The 27377-nt window shown below is 53.3% G+C and overlaps 11 protein-coding genes across 11 annotated transcripts; 5 read left to right on the plus strand and 6 right to left on the minus strand.

Annotated features, from left to right (window-relative positions):
- Positions 1-966: 966 nt before the first annotated feature.
- KVR01_003969 (dolichyl-P-Glc:Glc(2)Man(9)GlcNAc(2)-PP-dolichol alpha-1,2- glucosyltransferase) lies at positions 967-3883 on the minus strand. The gene is made up of 5 exons (XM_044788517.1): positions 3574-3883; positions 3430-3518; positions 2786-3369; positions 2562-2699; positions 967-2509 (listed from the first exon to the last, which is right to left on the minus strand). The coding sequence occupies exons 1-5, from the start codon at positions 3784-3786 to the stop codon at positions 1605-1607; spliced, it is 1929 nt and encodes a 642-aa protein (XP_044648984.1). The 5' UTR covers positions 3787-3883; the 3' UTR covers positions 967-1604.
- Positions 3884-4326: 443 nt separating this feature from the next.
- Positions 4327-5196, minus strand: KVR01_002827 (uncharacterized protein; the record flags this gene model as incomplete). Its single annotated transcript, XM_044792251.1, has 6 exons — positions 4327-4335; positions 4400-4453; positions 4507-4600; positions 4825-4878; positions 5028-5083; positions 5188-5196. The coding sequence occupies 6 exons, from the start codon at positions 5194-5196 to the stop codon at positions 4327-4329; spliced, it is 276 nt and encodes a 91-aa protein (XP_044647842.1).
- A 417-nt stretch (positions 5197-5613) lies between these two features.
- Positions 5614-6709, plus strand: KVR01_002680 (uncharacterized protein; the record flags this gene model as incomplete). The annotated part of the gene is made up of 2 exons (XM_044790640.1): positions 5614-5761; positions 5835-6709. 2 exons carry the CDS (start codon positions 5614-5616, stop codon positions 6707-6709), a joined length of 1023 nt encoding a protein of 340 aa, XP_044647695.1.
- Positions 6710-7095: 386 nt separating this feature from the next.
- Positions 7096-9457, minus strand: KVR01_003728 (uncharacterized protein; the record flags this gene model as incomplete). The annotated part of the gene is made up of 3 exons (XM_044791719.1): positions 9175-9457; positions 7218-9097; positions 7096-7163 (listed from the first exon to the last, which is right to left on the minus strand). Exons 2-3 carry the CDS (start codon positions 9085-9087, stop codon positions 7096-7098), a joined length of 1938 nt encoding a protein of 645 aa, XP_044648743.1. The 5' UTR covers positions 9088-9097; positions 9175-9457.
- A 213-nt stretch (positions 9458-9670) lies between these two features.
- KVR01_002610 (uncharacterized protein) lies at positions 9671-10783 on the plus strand (the record flags this gene model as incomplete). Its single annotated transcript, XM_044789261.1, has 1 exon — positions 9671-10783. One exon carries the CDS (start codon positions 9671-9673, stop codon positions 10781-10783), a length of 1113 nt encoding a protein of 370 aa, XP_044647625.1.
- An 817-nt stretch (positions 10784-11600) lies between these two features.
- KVR01_002000 (uncharacterized protein) lies at positions 11601-13276 on the plus strand (the record flags this gene model as incomplete). The annotated part of the gene is made up of 3 exons (XM_044791713.1): positions 11601-11855; positions 11920-12193; positions 12252-13276. 3 exons carry the CDS (start codon positions 11601-11603, stop codon positions 13274-13276), a joined length of 1554 nt encoding a protein of 517 aa, XP_044647015.1.
- A 359-nt stretch (positions 13277-13635) lies between these two features.
- On the minus strand, positions 13636-14433 carry KVR01_003960 (uncharacterized protein; the record flags this gene model as incomplete). The annotated part of the gene is made up of 3 exons (XM_044794731.1): positions 13636-13958; positions 14030-14153; positions 14335-14433. The coding sequence occupies 3 exons, from the start codon at positions 14431-14433 to the stop codon at positions 13636-13638; spliced, it is 546 nt and encodes a 181-aa protein (XP_044648975.1).
- Positions 14434-15885: 1452 nt separating this feature from the next.
- On the minus strand, positions 15886-17620 carry KVR01_002913 (uncharacterized protein). Its single transcript, XM_044781262.1, has 4 exons — positions 17311-17620; positions 17031-17135; positions 16672-16972; positions 15886-16585 (listed from the first exon to the last, which is right to left on the minus strand). The coding sequence occupies exons 3-4, from the start codon at positions 16923-16925 to the stop codon at positions 16033-16035; spliced, it is 807 nt and encodes a 268-aa protein (XP_044647928.1). The 5' UTR covers positions 16926-16972; positions 17031-17135; positions 17311-17620; the 3' UTR covers positions 15886-16032.
- A 63-nt stretch (positions 17621-17683) lies between these two features.
- KVR01_002355 (uncharacterized protein) lies at positions 17684-19708 on the plus strand. The gene is made up of 2 exons (XM_044781805.1): positions 17684-18623; positions 18740-19708. Exons 1-2 carry the CDS (start codon positions 18262-18264, stop codon positions 19344-19346), a joined length of 969 nt encoding a protein of 322 aa, XP_044647370.1. The 5' UTR covers positions 17684-18261; the 3' UTR covers positions 19347-19708.
- A 1659-nt stretch (positions 19709-21367) lies between these two features.
- Positions 21368-22172, minus strand: KVR01_003251 (uncharacterized protein; the record flags this gene model as incomplete). Its single annotated transcript, XM_044789374.1, has 4 exons — positions 21368-21578; positions 21691-21718; positions 21930-21987; positions 22110-22172. 4 exons carry the CDS (start codon positions 22170-22172, stop codon positions 21368-21370), a joined length of 360 nt encoding a protein of 119 aa, XP_044648266.1.
- Positions 22173-25947: 3775 nt separating this feature from the next.
- Positions 25948-26486, plus strand: KVR01_003143 (uncharacterized protein; the record flags this gene model as incomplete). The annotated part of the gene is made up of 2 exons (XM_044792647.1): positions 25948-26319; positions 26397-26486. 2 exons carry the CDS (start codon positions 25948-25950, stop codon positions 26484-26486), a joined length of 462 nt encoding a protein of 153 aa, XP_044648158.1.
- Between the last annotated feature and the right edge of the window lie 891 nt (positions 26487-27377).

Here is a 27377-nt window from a genome sequence, read left to right on the forward strand (position 1 = left end):
GAGGAAAAGTACTTCAAGCTGGGCATGGTGAGGAGGGTGCGGAGCGGCGACAGGCTCAGCATTGATCGCCTGAGCTTATGATTCATGGCCGACAAAGAAACGACGAAATACACAAAAGCGCAGGTCCAGAACACGGCCGTACAGTGGCACACAAAAAGGAGATGTCGTCCACATCATGGTGGCTGATTACTGCTGACTGAAGGGGAAAACGTTGCATATCATCGCGGCATTCTGGTTTTCGGAGTACCGGCGTTACGGAACTGGGAGGCAAGGGACTGGAAGGGAATGAGCTTGGATCGGGGAATGACTCATCGCCCGGGACCAACAATGAGTGAACTGCTATTGCAGTTGCCAGGAAGGACGGAATTACAGGACATCTCATGTCCATCAGGCGGTCTCACAGACCACGCCTCTGTTATGACAGAGTGATAGGCAGACACTCATCGTCCGTCCAACAAAAGCATATATGGATTTTCTTTTTATATGTTCTTCTTTGCCTGCCTGACCTGGTTCTACGATCTAGTCGGGATGTGACCGTGAGTTCGGATTCTGGAACAAACATGAGATACTACCGGCTCCCCTTGTAAAGACAAGCGCTCGAGCTCCTTCTCTCCGACCATGGCTGCTCAAGATCGCCGCAAGAGTCCAACAGCGTGACCCAGAGTCAGAAGTGTAAAAGACGACAGGCACGTGAAGTGATGGAGGGACTGCCGGAACTACATGACAGGGCGAGCTCGTCCGTGACGTCCATCATGAGCGTTGGGTTCAAATGGAATCGCAATGAATCGCCGGCCTCCTGGCAGGCTCAAGGTCATGTTATAAATATTTCCCCTCTCAGACTCCTAAACCTTGCGGGAACCTCATATCGATCCCATGCGAAGGCAAGGAAGTGTCCTAAATTTGCCATCCAATACTGAACAGCTAACGCCTCAGGAGCTTAACAACCAAATCTCAACATGAAGCTAACAAACACCCTCCTCACCCTCCTAACCATCGCCCTGGGCACCCTGGCTCAGAACAAATCCATGATACTCAGCCAAACCCTGGAGGCACTCCACCTCACACAAGCTGAGGCGCTCGCGAGGTCCCTGACCTGGTATCATCTGGACGAAGACGACGAGCAAGAGCTGTGCGGCAACACAGATACCCACCCAGAAGGGAAGGATGACATCTTCAAAGCGGACTGCCAAGAGCTTGTGAATTTCATGAAGGCCCGACCGGGCTACTGGAAGGTCAACGGCTACAACTCACAGGGCATTGGTTTCGCTGACCTGGTTACCCGCGGAACCTGTGAATTTACTGTCACTCGTGAGGACGCACTGAACACATATTTCGAGTAAGCCGGCCTTACCCCATCATACAACTTTGCACCTTGCTTTCCTATCATCAGAACAGGACAATGTTAGATGACAGTGATCAGGAAATATCGACGAGAATAGGGTATGCTCAGAGCCTGTTGCCATCCGAAGTAGAAAGCGTCTGTTCACGAGACGAGAGGGCGAATATCACTGCTATGCATTAATTATATACCCTCACGATACCATACACGGCCAAAACCTATATATCTGCTGACGAGCCGGCCAAACCCAGCCCCTGGCAGTCCACTACCACATGAACCTCTGAAGGCGGCCGCCATCGAGCAGCGAGCCATCCTCAGCTTTCCAGTAGTACGGCCTGGTGATAAACATGTACGCCGTGGCCAAGTGTACCACCAGGAACCATGCCGTCTCTACGAAAAGACGTAGGTCGAATCTCTGGCCGGTTGACAGAATGGATTGCACTAGTTGGCCGGGGCCACTACCTTCACCTCTCCTTGATGAAACCAAGGGTAAGTAGGCTGGCCATGCGGGCGCAAGGAGCCGCCAGAATACCCACGGCATGATGAAATACCTCGGTTCCACGAGCGGTGCGGTGATGAGGGAAAGAGCTGTGGCGAGCAGCCAGAGAAGAGCGGTCGAGAGATTTGGGCCTTCGATAGAGAGAGTGGCGTCCGTGGGCGCCGCTTTGAGCTTGACATTTTCCGTGCCCGACACTTTGCCCTCTTTCCCCGGCGGAGGCCGATTGTCCCCGGTAGAAATTGCAGCACTCTGCGTGTTCTGAGATCCCCCAAGCGTTTTCCAACAGATGCTCCAACACAAGACATAAGCCGGGACTAGGCTATAGCGCACCCACCGTCCGCGAAGGATGGTGTAGCGGAACACGTAAAACATGTAGTGTCTGTTGTCCGCAAGTGTGAAGGGGTGGACGATAGTGTTCAAATGCACGATGACCAACGCTCCTAAGGCTAGGGAGGCGTAGCTTGCAATGTTCAAGGGCGTGATGTATCGATTACGCGAGTTCTTTGTCTCAGACCGCGTGTGACTACTTGCCGTTGAGCTGGGGCCAGATTGGGGAGCGAATGGCCACGGCAAGAATGGAAGGAGAAGAGGCGCGGAGAAGAAAGCAAACAGCGGCCAAATGTAGAGCATCTGAGGAACATGGACTGTCGCGACATGATTTGTCTTATCTCCTGCATATCTGTTAGACAGATTCGAGGGGCCGGCTTGTCATCGGGGACGTACCGAGGACAACACTGCCATTCCAGAGCACAAATGCCGCGAAAAGGCCCATCACGGCGACGTGAGCCCATACCTGTCTGACGACCCGGAGTGGATTGCAGACAACTGCGATGGCGATACTGACAACGCAACAGAGCGCATCTACGCAGACAAGATCGTCAGCAAAACAAAACAACCCAAGGAAAACCGGAATCATCAACGCCAAGATGGTTGTGGCAGGCACTGACCATCCAGAGAGGCCTGACTCAACGCAGGGTCATGAATCTCTCCAAGTGAGGATCTCCACACAAAGTATGTGATGTTCGCCATCAAGTCATCCTGTCTTGGTGGCTTGGTCTCGACCATAGGCACAGCTTTTGCAGCCTCGACAGCTTCTAGACCACCCATGAATACGACGACCCAGAAGACATTGGTCTGCCTCATGAATAGAGAAGCAACGCCGAGCAAGATGACGAACAAATCATTCCGCCACGCCTTCCCGTTCGTGCTAACCCGCTCCAAGTGATTTTGAAAGGCAAAGAGGACCGTCAAAGTGGAGAAGACATCGGTGTAGTATAATGCAGAGAAGAAGAACAAGAGCGGAAACAGTCCGATGTTTATGCCTGTGTGGATGGCATGGAAGCTGAGGGAGGAGGGCTGAGGTTGACGTTCCCGCCGCTCAGCAAGCTTCGTCTCGATTAGCCGCCGGCAGTCGGCCGCGGTAAAAGTAAGGACGATTATGGCGACCCAGTTCGTCATGCGCAGGCTGGTTTCGGAGCACGTCCCGTTCATGAACCACAGGGCTCTGTGGATCAGCAAGCTAACAGCATACCTAGAAAGGTGTCAACAAGGCCAGTTTCCGCCCGTGTTGGTGGGAGTGTGTGGCACGTACAGCCCAGGAGGCGTTGTGATTTTGTCATCCCACTCGAGCCATTTTGATTCGCAGTACTTCTGCGCTTGAGGAATGTGGAAGACTTCGTCCTAGCAGACATCAGCGACCAGCTCGCAGAGAGCCTGGACTAGCGGGCGTGCTTACGAGATAGGGCTCTGGGACATTTATGGAGACGGTTGCTTGCCACGCAAGGCCGAGGACAGCAGGTACGACCAGCAGTGCAACCTTGACGGCCGGTCGATCACAGCCGTACCTAGACAGGCGGTTGATGAGGAAGAGGTAGCAACATATAAGGCTGTAGACCGCCGGGCGGATGGCCAGAACCACGAAATTCCGGAGCGCAATCAGGGTGCCCATCTCGTATGGAGCCAGGTAAAGAGTGACGATAGTTGGAAGAGCCTCAAATACGATGCTGTAGGAACGTCGACGCGCGGTTGACTTGAGAGTCAGCGTACTGTGTAAGGACAGCATCGAAGGTGGGCCGTGCATTGACCCGAGCTTTAGCCGCTACTGGACGATGCTGCCCCTGAACCCGAATGGATAGCACGACGACTACGAACACAGCGGACTACCGATTGAGCCATATCTCACTAAGCGGGATGAATATATTGGGGCGCGCTTCAAAAGGGTTCAGTCTTACGGTGACCGGATGAGTCGCCACGAGCTGTTTACGCCTATTGACAGCTCAGTGGCCGGTACCATGAAAGTGTTATGCGTGCTCTGAAGTGGTTGCCGTCACCGAAATCGGGGCCACAATAGACTCAAAGGTTAAGACGAACGTTTGAAAGGGCGCGTCTGTCTTGACTCTATTGCAAATGCTCTTTTTTACACCAGGCCCGCAAGGCCATTTTCTATGACTGCTCCTCCACCCTTCCCACGACCTCTCGCGTTTCCGGATTAGAAGGGCTATATGCTGCCAGTCAGCAAAGGGTCCAGACACATTCCGGGTTGATTTTTTTAGGTCACTTACGTTGTCCTCTGGGGGGATCTCGTTGACGAAGTAGCTGCCAATGAAAGGCACCCTCTATGAGCTTGTCAGTAGGACCACCTGAAGTGATGCTCGAAGTCCTTGCATACCTGGAGAATATCACGCTGTACCCTGGGAATTCCAGAAGCGTAGAAGATGACCGCGAACAGAGCAACACCGCCGAGTCCTGCAGCCTTGGTGCCGCTACACATGTCGTTAGCTCCGAGTGAATGTTGCGACGGATGTTTCCCAGCAAAGCCACAGTCCAATCCTATCATCGGCCAGAGACCTGAAAGTCGACATGCACACGATCTTTGAGTCCGGCCTTGCACTCGGCATCCTCAGGTAGGTCGGCTGAACTCTCTCTGGCTCTGGCTGTGGCTCTGGCTGTGGCTCTGGCTGGGAGAACAAGGGCGCCATCGGCTTACAGTGTAATGGCCTGCTTGCCGGTCACACCTGCAACATGAGGCTGGAATCCGTATCTAATCGCCAGGTTCATCCATTAGCGCCGATCGCCTTCCAAGTGCCGTGATGGGTTCTCGGTATCGGGGGCCTCTCGTGGGGAGGCAGAAAGCGATATCACGCTGCGGACGCATCGGCAGGTCAAACGAGTCAAACGAGGGCGTCTTACTTGGGGCCATAGGGGCTCCTGTACTGAGGGTAGGGGTCTGCCCGGCGGATCTGAGTCTGCATCATCGTGGGTCGTCGTCAGTAAGAGCTGCGGGACACGAGCGGCGGGCTTGACTGCTTCAATGGATGGGCAGGGAGTGGTCTGGTGGCGTGGGACCTACGGGGAACATCTTGTGTGCTGTGTCACGAGGTGTAGAGTGTGTCTGCTCTGCCTTGCCAAGTGTCGTCGACGAGGTTAGAAATGTCGCGACGGCTACTGGATGCCAGTGATGCGCGCGAGTCCTCCAGACCGGGTCAAGCCGGGAATTGGGTTTTTCATGCCTGAGGCGCCAATTCCGAGCCCCTCTAGCGTCATCCCGGTCCCTGGGCCCAAGCTACGGAGCACACCTGCAGTAGCCCGTGCTTGCAGGGGGGTGGGGTCCGGGACGGCAGCTTGCCCGCGGGAACGCGATTTCACTTGTGAGCTCTCCGGCTCTGGCTCAGCTTCTTCCACTCCACCCCACGACAGGCTGCAACCGCACCTGACGAGCTGCCTCGAGTGCAGTTGCATGAACACCGTGTGGGGCATCCGAGGCGCACCTGCAATAATGGACAAGATCGTTGACGTTCGCTTCGAGCGGGTCGAGAAGGCTCTTGCGACGCTCGTCGAGTCCATCACAAAATACAATCCCCAGGCTTCGCAGGCTCTCGAGCTTGCAAATGCCGATAGTGAATTGGGCAGCGGGCTGAAGCAGTGTATGCCATCCATTTCACCCTCCGCCCGCGCCCTCAAGCTTCCTGATGACTGACCCATCGGCTCTCCTCGCAGTGGAATCCCACCAGAACAACTACCGCCGGCTGGAATCACTCAAGGCGTCTTCCTCTGCTCTCGACGCTCAGATCCGCGACACCATACGCACCCTGTGGAACACGCGCAAGGACATCACAAGCACCAGCACAACGGCCGCGCCCGACGGCCCGCAGTACGATGTCAACTACGAGGAGCTGCTCAGCTACGCGCGCAGGATCAGCAAGATGACGCTGCCCCCCGCGAGCATACTGTCCCGCCTCGAAGCCGCCAACGCCGAGAGCGGGCCATCCACCGGTGAAGCTGTCAACACCCCAAACACCACGGCAGCCCCAACGCCCGTCGCGGGCGCCTCAACGCCGAACCCCAACGTCACGTCGAACGGTGCCCCCACGCCAGCGGCCCAGTCGCAGTCCCAGGGCCAGCAGGGCACCCAGACCACAGCCAACTCGGGCGCCACGGCGCTGCCCGAGGAGTGGACGCAGTTCCTCGACCCACTCACGGGCCATGTGTTCCTCCCCTGGGCGACAGAGGACAAGATACGCGTGGGCGCGCTCGCGTCGATTCAGAACCTCGTCGAGGAGGGCATCGACCCCCGCGGCTACGATCCGGCGGAGGAGGAGGCCCGGCGGCAGAGGGAAGAACAGGAGCGCCGAGAGCAGGAGGAAAGAGAGGCAGTGGAGCGGGAGGAGAATCTGCGGAAGATGAGGGAGGAGCAGGCGCGCGTCGCACGGGAGAGGCAGCGGGAGAGGGAGCGCCTGCAGGAAGAGGCGCTGCGGAGGGGGAGCACTGGTGCTGGGGGGCCGTCGCCTGGCGGTGCGGCTGCTTCGAACGAGCCGCAGAAGAAGCAGTTCCAGTTCATGGGTGGTGATCTCGATGACGACGATGATGACTGAGCATCCGGTCTTTGCTAGGTAGCTTGGTCTCGCGGCTAAATCAATCGAATGGGGGCTCAAACTCAGTCCGGTGGTTGAAGAGACCACTGCGAAAGCCAGTCACATGGTCATCTTTGCTTCAGAATCAATATGCCATCCGCTGCTACGACCGATGCCATGTCTACCAAGCTTGAATTGCTATGAAGAAACATATGCGACCTTGACGCCAAGCTATTGTTGTCGTGACCGCACCCCCATGTCAACCGCCCGGGCTCATGGCGCTGTGCCCTCGGGCATGCACTTGCGCATTCCCTCGTAGTGTTGGTACAGTCTAAAAATGCTATACAAATGATACCTTGGCTTTTGGTCAAACAAATGCTGACGAGCAAGGCAAATCTCCGGGGTGCTTAGTCGATCTTGATGGAGGAGTAGATCTTTCGGGTGAACCACCAACTGGAGAAGAAGCCAATCGTGCCTGGAGACTTTCAGTAACATGGAATGAACGAGGGGGAAATACGATTGAACTCACCAGTCAGAATGAAGAAGAGGAATGAGATCAACCCGCTGTATCCAATGTAGAGCATGCTGCCCACGAAGCCACCCAGGCTGAGCTTGGTGACCCAGTATATCATCGCATTCAGGAAGATGTAGCCTGCGCTCGTGCCCGCTGCCAGGAAGGACCTCCATTGCCAGTTGTAATTCTCGGCGCACAGAAGGAAGTAAACCATCAGGACGGTGACGGCGGCGCAAGTGATGATCATCAGTCCGTAGCACAGGAACAGGAAACCAAACATGTAGTAGATCTTGCTGAACCAGATACTACTCATGATAAAGTACAGCTCGACGAAGATGGCGCCGAATGGCAGGATGCCGACGAGGAGCATGCTGGGGATAGGCTTGAGATAGGTAGTAGCCGGAGGGATCTGCCGAGGGATCTGGTTTGTGCGGACTGGGGACTCGATCGGGGCAGATTTGAACCCAAGCCAAGAACCCGTGCAGGAAAGGGGCACTGAAATGATGAACCAGATCAGGACGATGACAAGCATTGTCGTGAACGGCACTGCGCCGGCCGATTGCTTCGCCCAAAGGAGGAGGTTGAGGATGAAGAAAATAGAAAACACTATCCCAGGGACGAGCAGTGGCGTTAGGCCGATGTTGAGCTTCCACTTCTCGCCGTCGAGCGACTTGTACACTCGTGCGGACACATAGCCTCCGACAAAGCCCAGGATGGTGTAAAGCAGTACCAAGATGGTGCCTAGTGATCCGCGGTTCGACGGTGAAAGGAATCCGAGCAGCGCAAAGCATATGGTGAAGCCGGTCATAACGAACAGTTGCGCGCCGTTTCCGAGAAGTACCGAGAGCAGAAGAGGGTGGGATGGTGTGCGGAAAACATCGCCATGGACCAGTTTCCAGCCTGAGTCCTCTTGCACTCCATCCTCGACGACGGATGTGCCGTTCAGGTCGTCCAGGTTGATTGAGTCCAGTCGGTTGTATCTCGCGATGTCCTTGCGCAGGGTGCGTACAAGCACAGACATAACGGTCATAACCAAGAAGACCACGATGATCGCCGAGTTGATAAGCGAGAACCAGTGGATCTTGGGGTCGAAGACGTGCAGATACTTGTCCCACCGAGTGGCCCAAGCAGTGGGTGACTTGATCCAGAAGACGCCATAGGAGAATTTCACGTTGGTCTGGCCGTCAGCAGACAAAACAACTGGCTCGTATGTCTCGGTGGCGCAGTCGGGTTCCTTGTCGCCGTAGTTGAGGGAGTGAGGCTGGACGAGAACACCCACCACCCGCAGCTGGTTGGGGTTGCCGCCAACTTCGTGGTACTCAACAATGATGTCGTAGTGGTTGTTAAAAGCAGGCTTGTTGTTCGAAACCTCGCCCATCAAGAAGCCGGGGCTGTAGAAGTCCGTTTGGGTAAGCTTGTCGGTAATGTCCTGGCCGGCCGGGAGCCCGTCCACCAGCCAATTCAGGCTGTAGCCCAACTCGATCTTCTCGTTGACGAACTTGGCGGCGGCCTGGGTGTATTTGACGTCGCAGAGGGCCTTGCACGTCTCATTGGTCGCCATCTTGAGCTCGAATGGCGACGTCATGATTCGGTCGCCAAACAATATGCTCCCCAAACTCTCGCCCACAGATTGCGGCCCCCCGTCGGGTTGGCAGAACTTGAATATCGGGAGATAGTAGTCGTATGCGACGACCGAATGTAGCATTGTGTCTCCTGGAGGAGCAATCGGCTTTATTGTGTTGACATATAGAGGCACGACATCGCCCTTTTTGTACGTGGTCGGGGCCACGCCTGGCAGGTAGAAGGCAGACGCGACATGTGGGAGGGCGACAAGGGAGAGCAGCGCCGCCGCCGCCGGGGACGACGGGAGGGTCGGCAATTGCATCTCGGGCGTTCTGTATCCTCGATGGTAACGTAGGTCAGTCTTCTGTGCTCGTTGACAGAACAAAGTAGGCAATGCGCCAAGGCGTACGCGAGCTACTTTGGACGTGGAACGTGCCTCTTCGAGTGGGTGGATCTCTCTCAGAATAGCTCGGGGTAAGGGGGCGCAACGCTCAGAGCTGTCTGTCGCCGAGCATGCCAGCGTATTATTAAGTAACGGAAGTTTTTGTTAGACCGGGTAGCTGCGGCGGGCACATATATGATCTGCTTTCGTGGAATGCAGCGATCAGTCAGCGCAGCGTTGATGCAGCTTTGTTGTATCTTCCTTCTCGTGCCGCCAGTTGTCAACTTCTCACCACACATCTGACTGCGAGGCACTGACAGGCGTTTCGATGGACGGCAGGCTGGCAGCTCTAGCGACCCGACCCCTGCCGCTCAGCCTTAGACGGATTAGTCAGGGCCGGGGTGTCTCCCATTGGGAAGGTCTTGGCAGGAGCGTGCTACGCAAGCTAAGAAATCTATCTTATCGCCCAAAAAAAAAAAGTTTGGAGATTTGTTGCTCTCTACCAACAATTCCACACTGCAGCATGGCGGCAGCGACAACCCTTCCCGTCCTCTTGGACTCCTTGACGCATGCCCTCTCTTCAGTTTTTGAAGCAACCTCCAAGATAACCTCGGTCGAAGCGCCCAGAGATGGCATCTCCCTGCTCGATGTCAAAAACGAGCTGCTGCTCTCGTACCTGCAGAACCTGATCTTCCTCATCCTAGTCAAGCTGCGCAAGTCAAGGGAGAGCACTTCGGACGACGATGATAAACATTTCGATGACGGAGAAGTTGTAAGGAAGCTGGTCGAGCTACGCCTCTACCTGGAGAAGGGAGTCCGCCCACTCGAGGAAAAGCTGCGTTACCAGATTGAAAGGCTTCTGCGCGCTGCCGACAATGCAGAGCGCAATGAGAAAGCCGCGCAGGCAGCTGCCGCCTCCAGCTCCGATTCCGAGTCTAGCGATGAGGGTTCCGAAGAGGAGGACCAGAGTGATGCAGACTCTGCACCCGCACCGAGCATGGCTGGCATTCAAGCCCGTCCCCTCTTCGGCGCTATGGCCCGGCGTCCTGCTGCCGACGCAGCCGGAAAGCACGGCAAGGAGAACGACGGCATATACAGGCCTCCAAAAGTCGCCCCTACAGTCATGCCCACTTTCGATAAGCGCGAGAAGAGGGAACGGGGCCCGGTCAAGTCCGCTACCATGGACGAATTTGTCGCCGATGAGCTGTCTACAGCGCCTGTTGCACAACCAAGTATCGGAACGAATATTGCCCAGTTTGGCAGAAGACTCAAGACTGCGTCGGAGCGCAAGGAAGAAGACGAGCGTCGTGAATACGAGGAGCGGAACTTCACCCGGTTGCCCAAGGAGAGCAAGAAGGAGCGGGCCCAGAAGGCTGCGCGCGATGGCCGCAGTGGCCGCATGGACTATGGCGGCGAGGAGTGGCGGGATCTAGGTATGGGTGTCGACCGAATCAACAAGATGACAAATAGGAAGGACGGCGGGCGGGGTACAAAGGCTCTACTGGAGAAGAGTCGCAAGAGAGGTCGTGACACCGTGGATGGCCCCCGAGGCAGTGGAGAAGCAGGCGAGAGTTATCAAAAGCGGCTCAAAGTTCTCGAATCCGGTCGGCGGGACAGAGGGGGGAAGAGGAGATGAGTGGAATCCACACCGTCTTCACCTGCAAAGATGCTTAGGCTGGGCGACACAAGCAGCAGATAACCCACAGGCTCATGGTTGCAATTGCCGACCTTTAGAGCCTTCGATTTATACAAGTGGTGGTCTCTCTCGACTTAGCCGAACTGGGCGCTGGAGAGTTCAACTACAACAGTAGACTAGACGGCGCGCTCGGACCCGACTACGTTCGGCCGACGAGATTTGCCGTCTCTAGGCCGAGGAATAGAGGACTTGGAACACGCACCGAGGACAGCCAGCTGCAGTAGAAGCGGTCGACAGTTCTATTGAAATGCCACATCGTGCCGGCATGCTTGCTTGCTTGCAATGCACAGCGTTTTGCAGCGTTGCATCAGCAGTCGGACTCCCGGACAGCAGGCAGGCAGGTTGGCGCGAGTGATTGAGGCTCCTTTCACATGCCAGAAATGCCCTGGGCCGGTTGCATCAGACATCGTCAAGCCCCACGGCAAATGACGTCGTCTGCTCGGATCGAAATTCCGCGATTGGTAGCGCACCATGCAGCCATGTTAGCTACCTGGGTAACCTAGCATGTCGAGAGCTTAGCTGGCAGCTGTCGTCGTCTACAGAATGGTGCGACAAATAACAGGCCAATGTTAACTGACGTTCAAAGCTGATTGCTACTTGACGATGGCCCGGACCCTCCAGGGCCGTCCGGGGCATAGCAGCCATATAAAACGCTCATGGACGTTGACGAGTTCCAGGCCGGTCGCTCCTCTGTTCCCTCCTGCAGTATTGTGCGTGACCTGGGCTCGGAGTTTTGAAACCCCCTCGAGACCTGAAAATGCCTTCCGAGTCGAGGGTCGAGAACCCTTTATTCCACCCCTTTCTGTTCTGGTTCCAAGTTTTCCAGTATTTGACAGACAAGATTCTGTCCCCGGCGCCTCCGGATAGGAGCAAGCCCCTGCTAAGACCAAAGGTAGCCATTATTGGGGCCGGTATCACTGGTGTTACATCTGCAGCACACTGCGTCGGCCATGGGTTCGATGTCACCATTTTTGAGGCCGGCGGGGAGGACAATCTGGGCGGAATCTGGAGTGTGGGTGACCGATTCCAACTCCCTGCGCGAGTACCACATGTGATAACCCGCTGACGGCTTTCAGAGAGTCAACAACACATCCAGTCTCCAGATACACTCATTAATGTATCGATTTCACCCTTCGGTGCAGTGGGAACGAGGCTACCCCGACCGTCAGCAGATTTTGAGCCAGGTCAAGCAGTTATGGAAGCGCTACAACCTAGACGAGAAGACTGTGTTTAACTTCAAGGCCGAGAAAGTCTACCAAGACGAGAAAGGCCGCTGGGTGGTCAATGACCCCTCTCATGGGAGATTTGACGGTCTTATTGCTGCTGTTGGCACTTGTGGTGATCCCAAGCGTAAGTCGGCCATCAGCACTTCGAAGAGAGTGGCCGCTTGCTGACACTATCTTCCCAGGCCCTCATATCGAAGGCATGGAGAGATACCGCGGGCCAATCTATCATTCCAGTCAGTTGACCGGCAAGAGCGCCAAGGGCAAGACCATGGTGGTTATCGGCGGTGGAGCCAGCGCAGTGGAAGCCCTTGAGTACGCAGCCGACGAAGATGCTGCCAAGGTCTACATTCTTGCCCGATCTGAAAAGTGGATAATTCCACGCAACCCCATCGTCAATATTCTCCTCGCCTTCAACATCTTTGGGCAGGAGACTATTTTCTCATGGATACCCGAGTTGATACTGAAAAAGTTGTTCTACCGCGACCTCCAAGACATTGCGCCCTACAACAAAGGGATATTTATGGACACGCCCATGGTCAACACGGATGTAATGGACAAGATTCGCTCTGGAAAGGCCGAGTGGGTCAGGTGCGACATCGAAGGGTTCGAAGAAGATGGAGTGAGGGTGAACCGTCGGGCAAAGGGCGTACCCCCCGGCGGGCCGGGACGCGAGGACATGATCGAAGCGGACATGATCGTCCTCGCCACGGGCTTCCAGCGCCCTTCCCTGTCGTTCCTCCCAAAGGACAGCTTCGAGGAGCCTTACGGGGCGCCCAACTGGTACCTCCAGACCTTCCCGCCGAATCACCCCTCGATCTCGGCCATCAACTGCACCTACCTGTCCGCGATCGGCACTGTGGGAAACTGGCACATTGGCATCTACACGCGGGTTCTCCTCATGTTCCTCATTGACCCCCTAACCCGCCCGAGCCCGTTCTGGATGGAACGGTGGATCGATATGACCAAGATCCTGAAAGCCCGCAGCCCCACCGGGGCGTTTGACTTCTTCACGTATCTGGAGTTGCTGTGGTGGTTCACGTTCTCTGTGGCTTTTAATCCGTTCAGATGGAAGTGGGCTATATTTGTGTTCTTCGGTATCGGTTTCGCGCTGCCAAAGAGGCTGGTGCAGGTCGAAGATGCCATTAGGAATGGCTTGGGTCGGCCGTCTAGTGAAGAGGTAAATAGGGATCAAGGTGCAAGCATCTGATTGGCGAAACGGTGCTGGGGAAAGGCCAAATTTTGCGCCAAGGAGCATCGAGTTCGTGTGTTGGCGGTCTTGTTCATCTGGGACACGCTTGATGGTGACCTGAAGATTTGGCATGGCTCAAGTTGCCGGTGCCGGGCGGTGGAAATTTGGGCCGTATGTCACAGCATGTCAGCATATGTCATAAGGGTCCAATGGCCTTTGTTTTCATTATTTTGTCTGCAACCTCAGTGGCCCAAATCAAGATCTGGCGCCTGTTGCTGGGGAGAATGTGGATTTTTTGTGCTTCAACCGGGAGTGTTGGTCTTGTGTCTCAGCGACAGGTAGACATCATCTTCACTTCCTCGCCAAACCCCTTCCCCTCAGTCCTCGCACTTGAACGCACGGTATTCGTAGTAGACCGGCAGCGGGCTCTCGAAAGTCCAACCCTCCTGGTAGTGATCGCTGCCGAACCCTAGTGGTGAAGTTAGTCCTGCCACGGGTCCTAAAGTGTTGTATTCTAGAATATTCCAAAACATGAAAGATGCCGTAAAAGGTGAAAAGTGATGCTTACAGAACTCGTCGGTTCCTCCAATAACATCGTGAATAAGCACGTCTCCCGAGTGCGGGTTGCCAGAGCCGTCCTTCCAGCTGATGGTGTACTTCGATTCAGTGAGGACTTCGTTGGTGCTGGCGTAGACGTTGCCTAAATCCCGTGGAGGACAAGGTTAGAAAAGCAGGTACAAAGAGATTGCGGGATTGGAAATGGGCCATTACAGTTCTTGTCAAAGATGTAGACATCGATCTCATGAGTGTCGAAGTTGTCATGGAGTCCAACAGTACAGAACTTGTCCGCCTGGTTGGTGCACCAGAGGAGACCACCTATGGTATCCCGAGTCAGCTGTTGATTCATCCAAGAAGCAAGGGCAGCTTCACAGCAAAACGGCAAGGAGTGGGCCACAAGGTGGTTATGGCCAGTCTCAACACATGTAGGCCATAAAGGATCTCGTTGTAGGATGCCAAAGGGATTTTCTTCTTCTTGAAGTGGAAAAGACTGTGTCGGAAAGCTACTTGCCTCCAACGGGAGGGGGCGCGTCGCCCCTGGTCGCAAGAGGCGAGCCCATGACAGCCATTGCCATGTTGGCAATGATGGCCATCAAGAAGAAGATCAGGTTCTGCATGATGGAAAGCTTGAGAGGGGCTTTTTGCTTCAGAATGACTTGGCTGAGTTTGGCAGTGGGTAGACTGCGCAAAAGTGTGATGTTGGTGTTGAGTGTGGTGAAGCGGTTGCAGTTGGAAGTTGGAAGTTGGAAGTTGGAAGTTGGAAGGCCGAAATATTTGAGACTGGAAGAAAGGAGACTAGCTTATGGAAAGCTGTAATTTTTGAGACTAGAAGAAAAGAGACTGGTTGATGGAAGGCGGCATAACACAAGAGTGAGCAGAGATCGACTTTGGGGGGTGTGATCCACTAAGGTCGTTGACAGACCGGGAATGTTGATAGAAGTGGAAGCCACTCCTTTGGAGACTTGGAAAGCAAGAGCAGCACTCTAGAGTAAAGTGGCAGTGGCAGTCGCAGTCGCAGTCACAGTCACGTTTGGAATGTTTCGAATAATACTGCTTCTACATTCTGATAATCAAGACCTTTCGACGGCCCAAGGTGATCACGTTTTCTTGTCTTTATGAAGTCACGTTACTCTCGTAAGCCTTCCTGGAAACATAATGCATCCCCTGAAGCTAACATTCAAGCACAGTTGGAAACCCTAGCTTGGTCTCCCAATCGGTTATTGGTATCAAATCCTCGCCTTGAGGTTGTGGGTGCATCCATTTTCCTCTTGGCTTGACTAGCACCGCCTGTGTTGCCATCAAGCATGTGTAACTTGCTTCCTGCATTGAGATTCTGCCCAGCTCTGAGGTGGCAGAGTCATGTCATGTCATACGTACGTGGGCAGGTGCGCACATAAACATTTTCAAATACCTGGTGATGACTTCAAACAGGACAGCGGAGTGCGACTGTCATGTTCTAACGCTTCTGGTCCCTTTCACTGCCGCTGGGGATTCGTCATCCCGCCTGTTCCTAGAGAAAATCACACCTCTAAGAGTGTAAGATAGCATAACCAAATAATACCTCATGCTTGGCTTTTGAAGGGAGTTGGGCCTCAATTTGGTCGGTCTGTAATCCTGAGCAAATAACATATCAAGTGCTGCCACTTGCTAGTACCAAGTCCAAGGCCTTACAAACTACGGGGCATGAGTCATAAGTTAGAAGAGATATTCGGAGCTCTTATGCTACTCTAGGGTACTTCATTTCTCTTTATCCTGTTATCGGCTTCATTTCCATTTTGTTTCGGTTTATTTCATTTAATCATTTTTTAAAAAAAGAAAAGAAAGCTGACTGCTAGGTGTTTGAACATTTACCATTGCATGGAGCCACCGCGTACCACTTAAGACGTGTAAGGAATAAGAACGAAACATGAGCATGAGAACGAAACCACCTCAGGCTGCTACCAGTTGACTTCACTCAACAATTTCTACTAGTTGTGTCCCAGTGAGAAGAAACAAGTTTTTCGAAAGAAGGGCCCCGACTGATATCATCGGTCCGTTCAACCTTCTCACCATACGAGTCATCGGGCAGAGACGGTAAAAGTATTGTTTGACATATTTCTCTAAAGCTGCGCTGGGTCTATGTGTTTATGTCTAAATGTGCAGAATTACGGCCTGCCACACATGGCGACGGGGTAAAACATGTTTGAATGTTCTCAACTGTGTCCTCTTCCCGCCCATCAAGTCCAAGAAAGGTTCTTGAGGACCTGCTCCAGCCACCAAACATGCATACGGATGTCGCTGGTTAGTTCAGGATGGAAGCTGGTGCCCATAATGTTGCCCTGCCTGACAGCAACAATGTCATTGAGCTCGCCGCCGTGGACCTCGGTGGTGCTGTCCACCGCGCTGCCCTTGACCTGGTTCTTCCTGTGCGGCAAGACGGCCAGAATCTCAACCTCTGCCCTGTCTGGATTTCCATTACGAACCTTAACTCCGGGCTCCACCGAGTGCACCGTGGCGCCGGGTGCTAGCAGCTGTTCGACAATGGGCGCCCGGATGAAGACTCCGGGAAAGGGGGCGGCGGAATCCGAGCCGGTCAGCAGGTGCGACTGCGCAAGGAACGGCAAATCGACGTCTGCCACGAAGCTCTCGATCTGACGGCCGAAGTGGTTGCGGTGCACCTTGACGTCCAGGCCGCCTATAAGCTCCTGACCACCCTTCTTGGCGGCGTTTGCTGCCTCAGCAAGCAGGATAAGACCTGCGCATGTGCCCCAGGTGGGCTTCTTAGCGGTTCTGGGGCGCCGTCAGTCCGGACCGCGTTCCCAGGACCCAGCGAATGGGAGGGGGAGGGGAGAGGGTGGCTGACGTGGGGGACTCACTTGACGAAATCTCTCAGTGGCTCCAGGAGCCCCGACTGTGCTGCTATGAGAGCGATGGTAGTGCTCTCGCCGCCGGGGATGATGAGGGCATCGCAACGTGCCAGGTCGGCAGTGTTCCTGACCTCAATGAAATCGAACGAGGGCCTCCTGTGATGTGAGGTTGTGCTGGTGAGATGCTGAGCGGACTTGTGGAGGAGTGAGAGGTGCTCGAGGAAGCCTCCCTGGAGGGCCAAGACGCCGACAGTAGCCGCCATTGTGTAGTGGAATCGTCAGTCTGAGGCCGAGCGAGAACCAGTCTTGCCTGCGGTCAGTCAGTACGGCCGGATTAGGGGAAGAGGTTCTTATGGACGGCCCTGAACCTTGGGGGAAAGATTGACGTCTGACGTGTGGGTTGACTCGGCTCGGGCTCCCTCATTCGACGATGACCGCGGCAGATGAGTCGTGACGGGGGCGGCGATGTTATTCTGGTTCGTCGCAAATGAGCATGGATGGATGGATGACCAGATTGGGTGTGACTTGTCGGAGGCCCGGGACGAGCTGCGGCTAGCCAAGTGTTCCTGGGGGGGCCCGGGGGGGGGGGCGTGTGGCCGTGTGGCCGTGTGGTCGTTTGGGTGCTATGTATTATTAGATAGTACATACAGTATTATTATCTATTCCCTCTCTCGTGACTGTTGGAATCCGCGGTCGCTGGCCCAGCCAACATTACCCCTCCCGTGGGCAGATGTGCTCCGCCGTTTTTACGCAGACAAAATTGTCGCTCGGGGCCATTGGCGCCAGTGCCGAAGATCTGAACTCTATATCCAGGGTAGACACGGATCGAAGGTCTTGGGAGCTGTGCGCCGGGCCTGCACCTGGCCCATTCCGTCCCGACATCGGGCGCTGGTGGTTTGGTGGCCATTTGTCAACTGGCAGTCTCTGAGTCATCAGCAGCCATGAAATCAGGTCTGACTGTACTGGAGGCGTTTGGGTTGTTGGCAGCGTCCGTTCACGACAAGCTTGTCTATCAAATATAAAATCATATGCGCCCGTCCGCGTGGGACGTGCCTTGCGAGTGGTTGTCAGCCCGCCAGCCCGCTTCACCTTGCATGCCCACCGACAACTCAGTGCTCCCTGCTGCAACCCACTGAATCGTGCCGACCCTTGTGTTCCCCGAGACTCAATCGTCGACTGGCTGGACGCCCGCCGCCCGCGACTGCCCAAGCTTCAACCACCTGGCACGCTGCTTTCTCGCCGCATGGTGGCGAAAAAAAAAAAGGTTCAGGCGCACTTGAACACAAAGGGTCGCATTCTTGGCACTCTATTCCCTCCCGGTCCATCTTATAACGGCAGGCCCTGCAGCCGAACACTTCTAGAAGATCAGATTACAGTCTACTAGTCATTGTCTCCACACACACTCTCTCTCTCACTCACACTCTCACACATCCTCACACTAACACCCAACCCACGACACCAACCACCTGGCAGTCAAAAAGAACTGCTCCCCTCCTTCTGCAACCACCCGTCCTGCTCCAGAACTCGACCCACAGTCCGTGCCACAGCTTCACACGTCAATTCAGCCCCCTAAGTTGTTATATCTCTGTCACATCCATCATGGCAACCTCCAACGGGTCCTCAAACACCACCGTCAACTTGGCCGCCCCGGCTACCAACGGCAGTACCAATGGCGCTAACAAAAACTCCTTCGCCGTCAAGGCCGGCCTCGCTCAGATGCTCAAGGGTGGAGTCATTATGGACGTCGTGAACGCCCAGCAAGCCCGCATCGCCGAGGAAGCCGGCGCCTGTGCTGTCATGGCCCTCGAGCGTGTCCCCGCTGATATCCGGAAGGACGGCGGTGTTGCACGCATGAGTGACCCAGCAATGATCAAGGAGATCCAAGACGCCGTTACAATCCCAGTCATGGCCAAGGCCCGTATCGGCCACTTCGTCGAGTGCCAGATCCTCGAGGCTCTAGGGTGAGTACCTCCACCGCCCTCTATACTGGGCCCCGTCTCTCACACGTGGGGTTGTTCCATTGTTCCCAAAGTGTATCGCCGGGAGGATCCGTAGCAGGTGACTAACAAAATACCAGTGTGGACTACATTGACGAGTCTGAGGTTCTCACCCCTGCGGATGTCGCCTACCATGTAGAGAAGAACAACTTCAGTGTGCCTTTTGTCTGCGGTTGCCGGAACCTGGGTGAGGCCCTCAGACGTATCACCGAAGGAGCCGCCATGATCCGCACCAAGGGAGAGGCGGGCACTGGAGACGTAGTCGAGGCCGTGAGACACATGCGCCAGGTCAATGCCGACATCGCCCGGGCGCAGGCGGCGCTTGCCAAGGAGGGGGAGCTCGGAATCCGAGCCCTTGCCAGGGAGCTGGGCTGTGACGCCGCGCTCCTCAAGCAGACCGCGGAGCAGGGTCGTCTGCCTGTCGTGAACTTCGCGGCCGGGGGAGTCGCAACGCCTGCGGATGCCGCCCTCATGATGCAGCTCGGGTGCGACGGTGTCTTTGTCGGTAGCGGCATCTTCAAGTCAGGAGACGCTGCGAAGAGGGCCAAGGCCATCGTCAAGGCCACAACTCACTTCAAGGACCCCAAGGTGCTGGCAGAGTGCAGCACTGGTCTCGGGGAGGCCATGGTCGGAATCAACTGTGGCAACATGAGAGCGGACGAGAAGCTGGCCGGCCGAGGATGGTAGTTTCGGCACTTTGCGCAGGTTTGGGCACATGTGCGCACATATTCTGGTTGCTTTCTATCAATTGCTTTACAAGACAGCGGATGTGAAACTGACCCACAGAGGGTGACGGGTGAACATATACATACCTGGGCGGTTTTGCAAGATCTACTTTTTCGGCGTCAAAAAGACACAGCAGCAACTTGTTTCTGTATGACGAGGACTCTTGTAGCTAAGACTATCACTTGAACGAGTTAAAGCTCTGTGACGCTCAACTATAGGCTCGGAAGGAAAAGATTCATCGGCTACGGGATCGTCAGAGTGGCTTTTGCCTCGAGGTCTCGGCTGCCAGCTTCAATATAGAACACATGCGGTTTTGTTCTTGATTCGTAATATACAACCCGAAGTCGTAAGGTCCCTTTACACAGTTTTAAACGCTTCAAGACCTAGCTGGAGCATACTTAAATATCGCCTCCTTCTAGTTGTCAGAACGCATGCACGACAATACGGAAGGGGGAATCAAGGCAAAGTAGAGCACTTTGTGTCTGTGTTTTTATTAGTGGTAGCAAGTTAACGATTGTATGTGGCTGATCTGTACAATAGACTGCCAAGTACTTAAGTAATGCTGTCATCCTAGACAAGAGTAATTTCCAGAATTCGACGCAAAATATTTATCTTCTTGTCCCTGGACCTCTTGGAATTAGAACGCATTAGATCTTCTGATCTACGGGTATGCATGAATAAAAGAAGAAATGGTGACGACCAGTCCGGGCGGGTGTCTAAGGTGAAGCTAAAGTCTCTTTGTTATAAGAAGACCAGACAATTGAATCTATACTCATTGGCCTGGATGACAAGACACAAGCCGGCCAACGGCTGAGATGGCTAGCAGCAATTGATAGGGAGTCGGCTACCTAGTAGTGTCCCCATTCGCACCATTGGCCACGCGGCATCTCAGTTAACCGATTTTTGGTGTTCATATGAATCCCACTTTTGCTAAGCTTTCGGAGTGCTGCCGTGATATCCAATTGGCAGATCGAGCAAGAAGTAAGCAGAGTCGACTGGTCCCAGTGCCTTGCGTATGCAGGTCCAGCATGGCTGGGAGTAAGAGATTCGAAATGCGTCAAATCGTAAGCAGTGGGTCCCAAGTACCGAAAATCGCAGCGGGTTACTTTCTCAAGGCTAGAGCTAGGGATTGCTTTTATACAAACACAGACTTTTGTGGCACGCACAGATCCCCACCACAGTAGCATGGCGTAGTAGGTACTTGACAGCTCCCGCCACCAATCCCCAATCAATGCAATCAATCCATGAGGCGAGGGCAAACTCCTGTCATGTTACAAAGTATGGGTTAAGGCCTCTGTAGACGACATGGCGAAAATTGTTGCCGCTTGCTCTGATGAAAAGACAGGTTGAAAGATCAGAACATCACGTTCGGCCACAGGTTTCACTCGAGTGGTGACTTCGTCTTCCACTGCGAACCTCCCGAGGTCTGGAAAAATGGGCCCATTCAAGATCACTCCGTACATGCGGTCTCCCCATACGAGTGGCGAAACATCAGCCAAATCCAAAGGACTTGTTAATTCAGGACGCAAAGTTGGGAAAGGACTACTGCTGTTCACTTCACCAAAAGCCCATGCGGTCTTGTGAATCTATGGGGGCATGGTTGTCAAGAGCACATGGGATTGCGAGCCTTCATTTTGGAAGGCTTTGAATACCAAATGAAAGCATTCCTCAAGTGCTAGGTACTCATACTCCTAAGGAGAGTAACGCGAGTCGTATTGGTCTAAGCCTCCCTGTACTCCCCACCCCAAAGATGCCAGAGCCAAGAGCGTATTCCAAACATGGGCGTTCAACCTGAAGCTTCCTCCATCATCGTGCTTCTTGATTTCTCCCTGGGTGCCCGTTGTGGATGAAGGTAGGATGTCGAAAGACGCAAGCTGCCAGGGTTTGTTTGATCAAAAACTCCTCGCCAAATGTATGTCCCGTGGCAAGTGCTTGAGACCTGTGAAGACAGACTAGCATGCCCATCAAGCCTCGTGACTGTCTTACTCCTTGTCACTGCTGTCATCGTCATCAGCAAGCTTCCGCTTTTTCGGAGCAGGACCCTGGCGAGCTTTGGTCTTCTCGCCCTTGCCATTCTCAGGAGCGCTGCTGGGACCGGCGGTGCCAGCTGGAGCCTGGCTACCGGACTGGACGACCTTGCCACCTTTGAACTCGAATCCGTACGGACTGATGATGCCGTTGATCTTGCGGGGTCTGCGTGGCGGAGTCAATCCCAGTCAACCAAGAACAGTGCAGCAGATTTCTGGGGAAGAGATATGGGCAAGGAGAAAGTGCGGGGACATGTGATCTGGAGGCCTTTACTTACACGTTCTTGGGGTGGCTCACACCGAGAACTAAAGATCGTTAGCAAAATAAGCTTCTAAAGTTGTTATTTGAGATAAAGAGGGACGTGACGTTCATGGTGGAACGCCTGTTGTTTGGGTAACTTCTCGGTTGAGAGACAAGCAACCCGTGGGAAGACTGCATGTGGTGCTGATGAAGCGCGACACACGCTGCCCTTTGTCAAAGGCCACGGCAGGCACGATTCATTTCAAGTCCACTTACTTGGCGCGAGCTTATGGGTGTCAATCTTGAAGTCATCGCAGTTCATGAGCACATGGCACTGTAAGACGACACCAAGGTCAGCAAATGGTTGTTGAAGGAAGCAAACTGTGTTATGTCAAGCACACGCTCAAGGAGTCGTGCTATGTGCTTCAGGAACAAGTAGATGCTTGGAACACTCACCAGGGCGGCAATAGCTCCATCGCCACCTTCAGCTGAAGAACTTGTGGTCTTCTTGGGAGGCATCCTGAGGTTGGTGTCCTGGATTAAGGGTTGATGTAGGCCGATGTTGGATTATTGAGGATTGAGAGCTGACAAACTCCTGTGGTAGGCTGTGGTGATGGTGTGGTTGAAAGATCCAGATTGTTGACTGAACCAAGGGCAAATACGGATTGATGGGGTAATGGTTCCAATGCTGGTTGCTCCGTTACCATAACGCGTCCAGGTTGACAGCACTTGAGCTCCTGCAACAGGTTTTGTCTGTTCAGACGCACAGTCCAAGCATCGAAAGCCCAACAGAAAGTTTCCAGTCCCCAGGGGTTTTTAATTTTCCATTGCCCTGAACTTCACACTCTATTATCATTCCTGGTCACCAATGTTAACTTGCCATCATGTAGTTCACTGTTTCTGGACTCAATGACGATAAGGTGCTTCTCTTCAGGCCAATATTTGACCTTGACGTATGTGACAACCGCCCGCAATAAAGTCGACTGGTCAGTTACCTAGGTACCTAGGTAGGGTACTTAGTAGCCTTAGAACCGTGTTCACATCCCAACAAGATCTTGTCTGTGGCCATGTCACAACACATAAAAAGCGTGTACCTCGACCTTGATGGTACTTATGTGCTCCAGGTGGTTTCGTTTCTAATCCCCATACATACGCACACGTAAAATGTATGTGGTACCTTCACGCTGTGATGTGTGCTCCAATCTTCAACATCCAACAAGATACAGACAGTGGTCTGCTTCTAGTCAGCGGTAGACCGCCTTAGTTGGCAGCATTAAGTAAGAGCTTCAGTGGGCAATAAGCTGAGTCGAACGCAAATGTAGGCCAGAAAGCCAACCAGAATGCTCGTGTCAAGATAGGACCTGCGGAAATCTCAAAACTCACAGGGAAAGGGTGAGCCAGTGAGACTATCTCAGACACCGATTTGTATGATTCAAAGAATTGAGAACAAAGGCTCAGAGCCCTCTCGTCAGACTCATCAGTGTCTCTTTCGACCAATGGTTTCTAGGGCCAATACAGAATCTGGCGCATGCTGCCAGCTTGGCAAGCTTGGAATGCGAACGTTGAGGCAAACGATTCTAACTCCATCAGGGCACCGCGCTGAGCCTGTGGGCAGTGGGATTTGCCTGAGATAGTCATTTTGTTCATACATTTCTCATCCATCTTCGTCCAAAGACAAATCGGCAACTACAAAAACGCTAGATTCAAGGGTGTCGTTCTTGTGGCCAACATTGAACTATGAGGTATTTAAGTAATGGCGGTGCTTCCAGAACAAGCTTCTGTCAGATAATAATCTGGCTGAAAGCCTGTTGAGGTGTGTTGTGATCAATTGGTTCAACTGGGCATTCGTGATGGCGAGCTCGAGATTCCAGATGTCATCCGCCACGCCGGAAGCCTTGTTATTACCATTAAAGCACGCGTCGTCGGATCCAGATGTCTTCTTTCGGCAGCTTACGAGGGGATGTGCAATGGGATATCTAGCGGGAATTGATAGATAATTGTGGTGATGTGATTTGTGTATTCTCTTCTGATGAGATGATCATGGAGCCATCATCGACCGACTAGGTCTGTTGTGTGTTTAGGGTAGGTGAGGATGTTGACGTGCGAGTGTTTCCGTAAATGCAAGCAGCCGCGGAAGATTTTGGCAGAACGCCTGACCAAGCAAGCTAGCAGGGGAAGCTCCCTGACGGGAAGGGTAGGCGGTCAGCCTTAGATTCAGCTCCAGGTGGCTTTATTCCTAAAATAGCAGGCGGTCAAAAACCGTCCGCACATGCGGCAGAATTTCCCGCTGGGAATATTTAAACTCACGCTGCCCACCTCCCTTCCCGAGCCTTCCTTCCTTTCCTCTTTAGCTCTCTTTGCCTTTTGTACGTGTACCCCTAACATTAGCCCCTACTCATGATCCCAGCATGCTAACGGAATCAAACAACAGGGCTTAGATCAAGTGTAGTATCTGTTCTTTTCAGTTTAATCTCTGAAAGTACTCTACGGAGTACAATCGTGATTATTCTAATTTTTGTCTTTTGGAGGACGGCCCTCTGGGCTTGCCCATGGTCGACCTCCACAGTGTCCTCGGTATCACACTGCCTCCGAGCGACGCGAACCCTCTTTTTCATTGCTGTCTCAAGGCTTGCCTGGGACGTGAGGAAGAAGTCCTTTCCATGCTTGAATCAACCAGGAACCTGCCGTTACGCAGGCCGCTGCCTTGCGTTCCCGCACGTGATGCCACCATTTCACCTGCTCGTCACCCTTTGGTTGACCTGACAGACCGGATTGCTGCCTGGTGCTGTAGCTCAAGTAACACGACAGTCACTCAGACGAAGGTATCGACAGACGGCTTTGATCGACGTTGGATGGCCGTCACTCCGAACGGGCCCAAGCAGATACGTCCATTATCGCTCCCTCCGCTGCACCTGCACACACCCCGGCAAGACCTGCGCCCCGCGAGGATTTGCGTCGAATATCGTCACCCCATCGTCTTGACCTCACCCGAGGGCCGCTCCCGCTCGATCGACACCCTACACACACGAAACAATCATGCCTTCGCTCGTTTGAAAGAACTTGGACCTCAGGACTCAATCCAGCCCACTCACCATCAACTCACCTGCGCACAGCTACAGAACAAGCACAAATGGCCTCGAGGCTTACGATGAACGCATTACGTGAAGGGCCCAGGGTGGGCACATGGAAGCGTAAAATTCAGATCTGCTCATGGTTTCAAGAGCAGCAATGAGTCGGGACCTTGAAGACTTCGGCAGGGGCTATATCCCCTTAAAGACTGGGACTGGCCGTACAGCAATCCTGCAATCCTGCTTTCCTTGAGCAACGACAATCAGCTTGTATGCATGCACTCCGAGGGTCTGACAGTGGACCTAGGTAAACACGACTGGTAGTGAAGGCCCCTGTTGAGATAATCTGGCTTCCGTGTTGTCATGGCCTGAACTCCACTCCTAGATGCAAAACTTGCCACTAAAGGCTGGCCTTCAGCAAGTGATACATGCCTTTCCTGTCGTCCCATGTGAGTGTCTGTACTTGGAAAGACAGTCTTCGGCCATGGTTGCCTTGCTGCTCGTGTGGCATCCCAATACTGCATGTGTCACGATCTGATTTGGGACAAATAATCCATCTAATTATGCGAAAGTACATGGCAGGTTAGGACTGGGCAATTGGGAGAAAACCTTCTTTAGCTTGCTTTCTTGTCTAAGTTCCTAATTCCTCTTAGAGGCTTTGATGTTCCATTCACTGCTCTAGCCAACCTTGCCCAGGTGGAAGTCAAGTGATTCAGCACTGATGGATTCACAACTTGAAACTGAGAGATAAGAGATTAATAATACGGCATCCTGGTACTGACGCGTCTTCTGAACCTGACACGAACGACACCTTCAAAATTTGCACAATCCGTTCAAGTAACTCGATAGCAATAGGGAAGATTCTCGAACATAACCGCCCAACTACCGCTTTCTTCCATCGTCTCGCGACTTATAGTCTGTGAGACTTGACTTTTATCCAAGGCAGATCGACCAAACACAATGTTTGCCGCTGCTATCAGCTGGTGTCGGAGAGTTCTCGGGCACTTCCGACCAGACATCAGCATCAGCGCTACGGGATCGGCACCGGTGCCAAGCAGAAGGTCGGACGTCCGCCCAACGCGCCAGATATAAAGAGCCCGGGGTTTCATTATTACTGTAGTCCCATTAGCGCTTCAGTTCCTCTTGCCTTAAGCCAAAAAAAAAAAAAAAGATTGAGACCAGAAATCCGGGCGACCTACCTGAGGACATACAACTCAACCGCGGCAATGACAGGGCCACCATTCCCGCCTCCGACGGGAGAATACTCAAACCACAAGGCCAACTGCCACTGTGGCGCAGTGAGATTCACCTTTTCCATCTCACCGCCTCTCGACAATTATCCCGTCGTTGAATGCAACTGCTCTGTGTGCCAGCGCAATGGGTATCTACTTGTATACCCAATCAAGGAGAACGTCGATCTTGGTGATGGCGCCGAAGAGGCCATGGGATCTTATTGCTTTGCAAATAAAAGTGTCAAGCACAACTTCTGCAAACAATGCGGCAGCAGTGTCTTCTTTGAAGTCCTGCGCCCACCACCAGACGCGGCGGCCGAGGCAGAGCGGAGAGGGGGGAAGCTACCTACCATCATGGGAGTCAATGTCAGTAGCCAAATATCTTCCGAATTTATGAGCCACAAAGTGTTTCTTAAGAATTTCGAACACTGACGTGAAATTAGCTGAGGATGATAACCGGGCTAGATGTGGAGAAATTAATTATTAAGAAAATCGATGGGGCACGACGCGGGGAGAAATATGCAGTGATCTGAAATCATACAAGCCATTCTCGCTTTGTAATATACCTGGGGATTCATGTACTCAATTCATCCCCTGTCTATGGCGAGGCTGTGGAGGACTCTGAGTCCTGTATTTCGTTCCTGTAATGTAGTGGTGTAAGATCGGACGGACGCTCAATTCCAACCACTAGACTTGCTGAATTCAATGCGTAAGATGGCGGGAACTCCGTTGACTGCTAGCAACAGACCGCTCGGCCAAAAGACCATAATAACCAATTCGTCAAATTGGCTATTCCAGCAGCATTGAGTCTATAAGCCTGTACCATCACATTGTGCTCAAGCGAACGGGAGGCAAAGGTGAAGTTTCAGCATTCTGCTTAAAGGAGCTCTTATAATCGAAGTTTGCCTTGAAAAGATTTCATAACCTTTGGCGAAAATGCAACTCATCACCACCCTGTCAAAATTCTGAGCCTTTTCTTAACAACAATGAAGCTGCCTGTCACAGAGTTTGCTCAGCGAGAAGTTTCATGTGTTGGTCTCATGCTGTTACGTATGTATCTTCGACCATTACAACATGATAGTATCGAAGAGGTGCATTCAGCAAATTGGTGATATTATCGATCATAGAAGGGATGCCTCCCGCAGCAGAAGGTAACCCGGAAGCAGGATGCTGGTCTGGTTGCCTCTTTTACATACCGTGTCAGATCATACTAGAAAAATTCTATGCATTATTTTTCTGGGCCTGAGAAAGTGGCATGCTAATTCCTTTCCTGTGTCTATAGGCGGAGAGTGTTGCTGGTCGTAGACAGCTGAAATAGCATTGTGTTCCTGTGTCTGACAAAGTCTAAATATGTACTGTTGCTAATTATTGGATTTTTCAATAGTTTTCGTAAGAATAAATGCACGAGCGTTATCTTTTCCCCT

This window comes from Diaporthe batatas, assembly GCF_019321695.1.
Source record: "Diaporthe batatas strain CRI 302-4 chromosome Unknown Contig00003, whole genome shotgun sequence".
Taxonomy (NCBI): domain Eukaryota; kingdom Fungi; phylum Ascomycota; class Sordariomycetes; order Diaporthales; family Diaporthaceae; genus Diaporthe; species Diaporthe batatas.